The sequence below is a fragment of the Danio rerio genome, chromosome 21, assembly GCF_049306965.1.
Source record: "Danio rerio strain Tuebingen ecotype United States chromosome 21, GRCz12tu, whole genome shotgun sequence".
NCBI lineage: Eukaryota > Metazoa > Chordata > Actinopteri > Cypriniformes > Danionidae > Danio > Danio rerio.
Window position 1 is genome coordinate 33,821,928 of NC_133196.1, and position 10,334 is coordinate 33,832,261.

The following is a 10,334-nucleotide window of genomic DNA, read 5'->3' on the forward strand; positions in this document are numbered from 1 at the left end:
GCGAACTGCAAAACTTGACACACGAGCTTGTGTTTTTGCGTGCAAATAATTGAAAACGTGCAGTTTTAACTTACTGGGGGACAATGACAAACTGCAGGATGACGAGCATTCTGACAGTTTGTGCAGAAATTATTTGGTAATGCAAACCAATTGTTGCAGCAGTTGTCTGGGGCTGGTTTTACATAATGTTGAAGATGCTGGATGTGGAGTTCCTGGGCTGGTGTGGTTACACATTGTCTGCGATTTGTGAGGCAGGTTAGATATACTGGCAATCTTTCAGCAAAACCATTGGAGACAGCTTATGGTAGAGAAATGAACATTCAATCCACAGACAACAGCTTTGGTGGAGATTCCTGCAGTCAGCATGCCAATTGCATGCTCCATAAAATCTTGTGGCATTGTGCTGTGTGACAAAACTGCCCATTTCAGAGTGGCATCTTATTGCGGTTAGCCTTAGGTACACCTCTGCAGTAATTATGCAGTCTAATCAGTATTTTGATATCCAACACCTGTGAGATGGATGGATTATCCCAGCAAAGGAAAAGTGACATAGATTTAGGCAAATGTGTGCATAATATTTGAGAGAGAAGGATTTTGTGTAAACAAAGTTTTAGATCTTTTGAGTTCAGCTCATGAAAACGGGAGCAAAATCAAAACATTGTATTTAAAATTTTGTTGAGTGTAGACAATGAATGTATGTAATCCAACAGTTGTTGAAGAGCATTACTTGATGTCTAAAGTTAAAACATTAAAAAAATTTAAAACATTTGTTATGTAAAAACGTTTAAAATGAAAATATATTTATTTCAAATTTGAAAATTAAGTAATGTGCGACTCGCACTGCAACTCACAATTATTATGACAAATGGATTGTTCTGAATGCAGCTGTTGTTCTGATTCAGAATATCTCTGTTGCCAAAGCTGTTGTAAGGTGCATTTATGAATTAGATTCAATAAATATTTGTGCTATTATAAGTATATATAAAAATAAGTATCTATATATAAGTGCACACTTATTAATTGAGTACATAAAAATAAAGTAGGTGTGTATCGTACTTCAGCTCATTTACTGAAAACGGGTTAAAAATTTTCATTCATTCATTTGACTTAGTCTCTTATTTATCAGGTGTCTCCACAACAGATTGAACCGCCAACTTACCCAGTGTATGTTTTACACAGCGGATGCCCTTCCAGCTGCAACCCAGTTGTGGGAAACACCCTTACACACTCACAGTCACACAAACAAACTCATACACTGCGGCCAATTTAGTTAATCCAATTCTTCTATACTGCATGTCTTGTACTGTGGGGGAAACCGGAGCACCCGTAGGAAACTTACAAACTCCACACAGAAATGCCAACTAGCCTAGCCTGGACTTAAACCAGCAACCTTATTGCTGTTAGCCAATTAATCACTAAGCCACCAAGCCACACCGGTTCAAAGTTTTACTAGATGGATAAATCATCAAGATTTTATTAGGCTATACTGTATGTGCTTTTACACAACTATTTGTGTACTCTATCCACTATTTTTAGTTTTTAAGGTGCTAAATTTAGTTTCACTAAACTTGCCTCAAAATTTGACAAAATTCACAGTGAACTGTTTTGAATTGAACTAAAACTAAACTGGTTTGATCTGAACAATGACACTGTAGTCTTTTAGAGCTGCTTTACAGCAGAATTTATTTACAATTTTTGAATAAAGGTCCTCTGCATTGCCTTAGAGTGTACAGCTTTATTCGATGTGATAAGATAACAAAGACATGAAACCAGAGCAGGATATATCAAGTTTCCCCATCACTTTTTAAAATGGCCAGTAGCGTTTTGTCAAAAATTTGCTTGCTACAATTGTTATTGTTTACATGTGAATAAGTGACCAATTTTAGTCACGTTGTGTGGGGGAGAGACAGCATTTGCTTAGTCAGAACATCTCATGAGACGTTGAAATATGAGGCAAGATCATAATCTATCACTGTTTCATATTAGTGGAAATAAGAAACTGTAGGTTTTAAATGCTTATATTCAAATGTGAATTTTGAACAATTGTTGGAGAACACTAGCTAACCTTAAGACTAAGACTAACGTATTGGTATTAATCAGTTAAGATTGTATTGATAATATTGATATTCAGGGGACATTAAAAATTAACTCAGCATGATTTAATCAGCATGCTTTATCTTAGAAGATAACTGTTTTGTTCAAAATGTGTTTGTGTGCAAAGTTATCACTGACATGTCAGAAGACCACAGATATTTTACATGGGACACTGTAAACAGAGGCAAAGCATGGCAGATAATCACTCGCATCTAAAAAGGTCAACAACAGTATAGATTCAGTCACATGGGACAGTAAGAGCAATACTGTATTGGCAGCAAATTGTTCTAGTTTAAAACCTCATGGCCATGTCATGCCTTCATCACACCCTAGCAAACAATTTTGTGTTTAATAGACAACTAATGGACATCTAAACATAGACCGCTTGGCTAAAACAAGGCTAAACTTGGGCTGTCAGTGAAAATCTAATAGTCATCTAAGAATAGGCCAAAACTATAGACATACTTTATATGTGAAATCATTAATTTCTGTTTATTTGATGACTAGTTTTGGCCTATTCTTAGACATCTATTAGATTTGCACTGAAAGCCCAAATTTCGCCTTGTTTTAGCCAAGACGACTATGTTTAGATGTCTATTAGACATCTTTTAAAAACAAAAATGCTTACTGGGGACCATTTAAAAATGCATATAATTAAAAGTAAAGTAGCTAAAGCACACATGGTCTGGTACGTTAACTTGCAAACAAACTGTGCTGGTCCCACACTTTAATGGGCCCACTAAGTGCTAGCCTAATGGCCTTCAGTGAGCTGAAAGTTTGAAAGAGTTTGAAAGTTTGCAAATGATTGGCCTCTAAGGGTGCTTTCACACCTACACTTTTGTTTCGGAACGTGTCTCGATTGCCCAGTTAGCGCGGTTCGATTGGCATATGTGAACAGGGCAATTGAGCTCTGTTCCGCGCCAAAGTAATCGCTCCGAGATCGCTTGAATGAGGTGGTCTCGGCTCGATTGAAACGAACCCTGGAGCGGTTCGATTGCAGTGAGAAAGCGATCCGATCCAAGCGCGGTTATATCACAGTGTTTTATGGATATGTAATAGGCTTACGGCCATATAAAGAGAGAATTATGAGTATGGCGGGAATTTTCGCGTGTCTCCGGATGCCCGCAAATGAGTGATGATCTTCCGGTAATCCTGCGTCTCCCTCCCAGTCCTCAAATAGGCATCGTCGCGCACCCTTCTCACCCCTCCCCACCGCATCTCTCCTCTGACACATCGCGTGCGCGCACCCTGTCAATCACCATCAAACCACCACCTCTCCTGATAGCTTAGCGGGACGCTGCAAAATAAACTCTGACCAATGTGAGGAGAGTTTACTCGCACGTGACTTGTTTTAGCTATTTTGGTCCGTTTAGAAACTTTGCAATGTGAAAGCGAACCGCTCCAAGAGCAAAGAGCAACAATGTAACATTTATAATCTCTGTTTCGGAACAACTGAATCGATTCACAGGTGTGAAAGCACCCTAAGTGATTGCCCTGCATGAGTAGCCCTCACCTAGACTCCAGGAAGCCCCCTGGTGGTGTTAAGTCAGTTTGCAAGTTAGCCCAGGTACACAATTGTATAGCAAACCGTGTCAAAAAATGCCATGGATCTGCAAGTTTTGAAAGGCATGTTTTAGCTTGTCCTCAGTCAATTTATGTGGATATACATTCGTATTTTCTCATGCAACTGTTTATACACAGAATCAAGGTTTATTGGATTGGTTTGTCTGCATGTTTGTTCTCCTGCTTTATTGAGGGTTTTATGCATGCTTCATGTTTATTAATGGCAGTAGTGGCAGCACTGTAGCAAATCTATGCCGCTCAGACCAAATACATAAACGTATACAGTACATATTCATTAATACACTAAATCTTTAAGATACTAGTCATGAAAGAAATAATTGTTGTGATCCCTTCATTATTCATTTACTCTTAGTTCTTGTAAATGTAGAATTTTAAATGGCCATTCATAGGCCAACCTCAATGAAAATATTACAGTTGATTAAACTAATTTGCCAGCTCTCTTTAAGGCCTCGGTAGCTTGTCCTCCATATAGCTGAACTGTATCAGTAAACTATGCTAGCAGAAATGTAGGTCAACTAAAGCAACTAATAACAGCATGTTGCATATTAAAAAAATAATAATTAACTGAAAGCAGTTAATCATCACATAAAATTACATCAATAAAAGCCTATTTATTTGTTGAATCTGCTGTAATCTGATCAATGCTATTTAATTGATGGGGGAAAGGTTGATCTTTCCTGTTCCTACCACTCAGGTTACAATGACTTCAAATATATTATGCGACTGTTTTAAAGTATTTGCTCTATTTTTAATACTAACTAAACCCATGCAAATGTTTCTATGAAGCTACCAACACATTTTTGTCTCTCTACTCCTTAATTTGCTAATATTGTCTGTTTCATTATCTAGATCCCAGGGGCTGCTATGGATCGTGTTAGCCTACTTTGGCGATTGAGGCGTCGGGCTCGTCGAGGGGCCCTATGCATGGCACTCTTCTGTTTGACTATGGCTCTCCTGTACACTCTTTGTGCTGAAAACAGCATTCCTGTCACAGACGCCATTTTCGGAGTCAAGGCCAGAACTCGAGCTCAACCAAGAGCACACACAATTGTTAAGGTACGTCAAACTGACTCATTCTCGAATACTTTAACATACTTTATTGGATTTGCAAAACTGATGTTTTTGTTTTGTTCATGCAGTCCCTGTATCCCAAAGTCAGTGTGTTTGAATTAGTTTTTGATTAATTGATTGAAAGAAAAAAGCTTTTTTCCTTTTGCATTTTCAAAATGGAAAAAGGGTTTTCAGATGACAACATTGTCAAAGCCACTGCTCACAAAAATAAACACTGTATTATGTGTGTCAGAAGGTGTTTATGTCACTTTGTAAAGAAATATTAAGAGGTCTATTTTAACAAACTAGGCGCAAAGTCTAAAGCATATGGCACAAAAGCATTAAATGCATGTCCAAATCCACTTGTACTATTTTAAGGACTGAAAAATACACTCTGCGCCCTGTTAGGGTTGTGCTTATTCTCTAATTAAGCTATAGGTGTTTTTTGAGCATAATGTGCCTTAAACCAATCAAAGACTCCTCTCTCATTCATTCCCTTTAAAGGTGCAGTAGGTGATTGTCTTCCGAAACATTTTTGTTGTGCTGGTTGAAAGTCTCATCTCAGTCCAATAGTAATGATTAAAGTAAATGATCTAAATGTATTTATATGTATTTTTATATTCTGGGTAAGGCATAAAACTAAAAAATGTTCATCTAATTAAATATTGTTGGGCCGACATCTCTCATTAGGGTTGTGACGATGAGGAAATTTCCCCACCGGTTAATCGACATGTGACAACACCGGTAATACCTGTATCACCGTGGGAGTGGGCGTTTATTCTTTTCCTCTTTTTTTTCTGCTTTTAAATAGCTTATAAATGCGTGCATATACTTTCACTTTCAGTTTTGCGGGAGTTGCCAATTCGGCGTCAATTGTTTGAATGAACGAAAACTACAAAAAAATAAATAAAAGAATCACTGTTATTACACAAAACATAACTTTTTATTAACATAACGAATAAAACACAACAATGGTACAGGCTGAAAAAAACTGTGGAAGTTGAAGCCATACAAATAACAACCATAAACGCCTATATTATATATTAACAGCTTAGTCCTTATGAACAATGCGTTTATAAAATACATTATTAACGAATCTATAGGCTATTGAAGAATAAACCGAATGTGAAATATGATCCTTGCATAATGATCACAACTAAACAAGTTGGCACTCATTTTATATATAAACTATAAATAAAAAATAATAATGAAAATGTTAAGAAATGTAACATTATTTAAAAAAAATTTAAAGACTTCAGGCTGAATAAAAGTACCTTGTCAGAGCTAAACATCACTGAACATCACTGTAAAGTTCAGACATCATATACAGATCACACAATCTCAATAAACAACATGTAAATGTATAAATATTTCGAAAGTATTGTTATGGAATATTTAAACTATATGATCTTGCTTTTTGGTTATGATACCAGCTTTGATTTCTCTTAAAAGCGGCAGTTACAGGCGCTGCATAAGCACGTGCACTGTCAGTGGCGGAATACACACAGCACTGGCAAGACGTTTATTTTTAGTTTTATTTGTTGCAGATTTGCGCGTTGTTCCTTTTTAAAAAATGCCTTTTTTTAAAATCTCTCAACTTAATGTTGTCTATCGAGTAACATAATCTCCCTCGAATTGGAGTTCGGTGAGCATTAAATTGGACCAACACTGCCCTAAGTTAACACACTGGTCCACAGTTCTGGTGTGTTATGAATTACATGTTTTAAATGACAGCGAGACATGCTACGTTTAGTTTTTATTGTAAAATATAGATTATGACCCAGTACACAGTAAAATAATATTTTTTAAATGGTTTGCCTATTGACGACGTATAGGCTAACCGTTAAACTTAAGGCAGTATATTTTTACTAGTATTAAAACACATTACAACAAACTAGCCACCCTTTTATTTTTTTTTTTCGTTTACGTATATTTTTATCAAACGAAAAATGCAATGAATAGTTTATTTTGGTTTTCATTTTATTAGAAATAATATAATTTAAAGGCTACACAACTCCTCCACGGCTCCAATTGCGTTTTGACAGATATCCTAGATAGACTTTCTGGCTCAAAGACATTTATGCCTGTTTATTTCAGTGCTGTATTCTGACAGATTTCGCAAAAGCTTCAGCTATTCTACCTGTTAGCTGGTACCAGCCTCAGTTTTGCGACTTGACTCGTAGGCGTCTGTGTCTGGATAACAGCGAGAGAGAGAGAGAGATGAGATCAGACCTCTGATTCGATGCGTGTTCGCACGTCACAGTTACTTTATTGCAATTTTTAATATTGACTCATCTAAATTAACTTTTCATTTATTAAAAGCTGAAATATTGCCAGACAAACGAAGCAACTTTCGGTTTTTGAAGAGAGCAGCCTCAGTGATAAAAGACGCGCGCACACACACAGGTTAGCCCACACTCTTGTCGGCCTATGCTTTATTGATTTTTTTTTTTACAATAAACGCATAATTATCAATTACAAAAAAGAACAGCTGAACTTCGGAAAAAGTGCTCACGACTGTTGCCGCAATAGTTGCTTTGTTTCTCTGCAGTTGGCTTATTAATGGCGCGGCATTGCTAAATCACTCTTGTTTTAATAAATAAAAAAAGATAATTTATTATTAAACTGTGAGATGATGGTAGCGTGATTTTTAAAATGAGAGTATGCGTTGCGTATTTATGGCTATTGATCTTATCTACCCGCGACCCACACATAGTTGAACATCAAGTGTTGAAAATGAGTGTATAAATTAGTTGTGTTTCCTCCAACTGCTGCCACCTTTGTCAGGCAAAGTTTGCAGATTGCCTCATTAACGTCTTCAAGTTCTCTTTTTGCATTTGGTTTGAACCAAAAATATACAGGCCCTTTTGCATTGCGTTTTGACACTTATCCGTCCTCCATTCTCTTTCTGTAAATTCGACTCCTCTCGTTCTCTTGATGTGATAAATGAAATATGACGCATTGTAGCTATGTTCAGATGATAAATATAGTGCATGCTCTCGTCTTAAGTAAACTATTTAGAATTATGTTTCCCATTTAATTCAAAAAAATATTTAAATAAAAAAAAAAAACGAATACTTAAAAAAAAAAAAAAAAAATGTGGGGACGGTGTCACGGTGAAAAAGTGATGTCACCGGTGTTGCGTCTTAAAACCGTTATCACCGTCAACACAGTCTACTATGGCAAGCCTATCTCCCATAATTCCGATAAGTAGCTCAAACTGTCTGTCATCAAATGTAGATTTGGACTTCTGAGCATCTGTTCACGCAGATCCGCCATTTGCGCTGCCTGCATGAGCGCCGCGTGTTCACGAGACAATCACAGACACGGTGAAATCAAATGCTGAATTGAAACTTTTGAAAATCCTAAATCCATATTTGAGTTACTTTTGCACGCTGGAGGAAAGACGACACCATGGCTGAAGTATTACTGTTAGACAGGTAATGTTCTGTTTTCAAACTATTTTAGTCAGGCTAAGTTTATGTTGGATTGTGTTGTGTTATGAATGGGTTATATGCACTGAAGTGTTGTTCAGCCCTTGAAATCTCTGGGTGAAAGATTGATGTGACTATTTTCAGTTTCATAAGGTCTTTGACAGCATTGATAATGTAGATTTTTATTTAGTTTAACAACAAAACATCAGTAAATAGCGATGTTCCGCCTAACTTGCCTTATTGAGCTGAAGTTGTTTTTATATTCATATTTGTTCATTTTTAACAATGACAGCATCTATACTGTTTACTATGCTACTCTAAATATTCACTCTGAAATAGTATGTAATGAATATAATTCCTGCACGCCACCGCCAAACAGTAACTAACTGGCGAATGACATGAACTTGTAGGGCTGCACGATTAATCGAAAAAGGATCACGATCATGATTTGATGTGCGCACATTATTTAAATGATCATAACGCATTTTACAATTATGATTACGACAATCATTTGAAATGTTTTTTTTTCTTTCATAGCTAACACAGTATTGTGCATGAAAATAAATGTTTTACATCATCAATATACCTACTCTAGCTTATTTAATGTTGAATATAATGCAAAAATGTCTGTGAAAACAAATGGTATAATAATGCTGACAATGACAAATGACAAGCACATGTCTTAAACATAATAATTCAACTTTATAGTTATGAATAGTTATATTCTGATGTCATCATTTTACTGTGAATTAACAAACAGGACATATTGAAAGTCTGTTCAAGTCCACCATAATGACTGTACAAAATTTAGCATTTTAAGCAAGAGTAGAGCTACACATAGACCTAATATTATTAGTGTTGTTTTACCATATCATCACTTTAGAATTATAAGGTTCTATCTGAATTTTTTTTTTTAATTTAGTTATTGACATATTCTTAATAAATGACAACTTATTGTTTACATTTTAAGACTTTTTGTTTGAGAATTAACAATAATAATAGCCTACTCATATTAACCTTCATTTTACATCTAAAGAATCGTGAGAAAGAATCGTGATTTTATATTTTAAGCAAAAAAAATCGTGATTTACATTTTAGCCAGAATCGTGCAGCCCTATGAACTAGTGGGTTGTCTGCTATTGTGACGCAGTGCACGCGTTTGCAATTTCAGGAGGCGTGGCTTTGAATCATAGTCCCTCCCCGCCGTCCAAAGATAATATGCTAAGCGGATAGCATTTTAGCAAATCACCTACTGCAACTTTAAGAGTATGCTGTGTCACGTCATGGCGCATTTTGCTATTTACATAGCGGACTTTGTAAGTGGATAAAAATGAATGTTTAACTAGTGAGAAAACAGGTAAACAGACCATCTGCAGCACATGGATAAAAAATGAGCCTTCTACATTCGGTCTCTTTACTTTTACTCTTTTCTTTACACTTTTACTTTCATGGGGTAAGGAAACGGTGTTGTCCACTGCACTGAAAACTTTAATTAGCCTACATACTTATTTTCAATTGTTAAGCACAAAAATTTGTTTCAAAACTATTACTAAATTCATTTCTAACTTCCTAGCATTTTTTTTCTTGTCTAGCATTTTAGACCTGCATAGGCGCATAACTAAAGTGCTCTGCACTGGACTTTAGTCCAGCTTTCAGTTTGTCAGTGTTGCAGTCCATTTTAGTTCCTCAAAATAGCAGCACGCCAACAATGTGACTTAACACATCTCCTTTTTAAACCAGCACACCCATGAGCAAATGGATTGGCTATTTAAAACACATTTTGCGCCTTATTGTGTCGCGTGTATTATAAGGTCCTTTGTCTGTGCTAGAGGTCTGTACAAAATTCGTACCCAACTAAAATCCACCTGAATCAATTCTAACCCGAACCTGACATGCATTAATAAAAAAAAAAATCAACCCAAGACCGACAACAGCATTTATTTTCACACCCATTAGGACCAGAATATAAATTACTTTTATGTGTGCACAGCCTGCAGCCCCATAATAAGAAAAGGAAACATTCACTTCCTCTAATTTATTTATTGATATATTATTCGCTGACCAAAGACACAAGTGCACTAATACCAATCCTGACATGTGTCCAAGGCACACGTTGATGTTTTGGATGTGAGCCCACTCAGGTAAAGGCTTGGGTTTTTAATAAAAGTAGAC

At 36.2% G+C, this 10,334-nt stretch overlaps 1 protein-coding gene across 5 annotated transcripts in view; it reads left to right on the forward strand.

The window, feature by feature from the left end:
- st6gal1 (ST6 beta-galactosamide alpha-2,6-sialyltranferase 1) overlaps nucleotides 1–10,334 on the forward strand; it is a 36,410-nt gene that overhangs the window by 5,636 nt on the left and 20,440 nt on the right. For 4 of the 5 annotated variants that reach the window (XM_073934475.1, XM_073934476.1, XM_005161298.6 and 1 more), the window contains exon 2: nucleotides 4,528–4,734. In XM_073934475.1, the coding sequence (XP_073790576.1) occupies nucleotides 4,543–4,734 (192 nt within the window). In that variant the 5' untranslated portion in view covers nucleotides 4,528–4,542. 5 annotated transcript variants of the gene reach the window in all.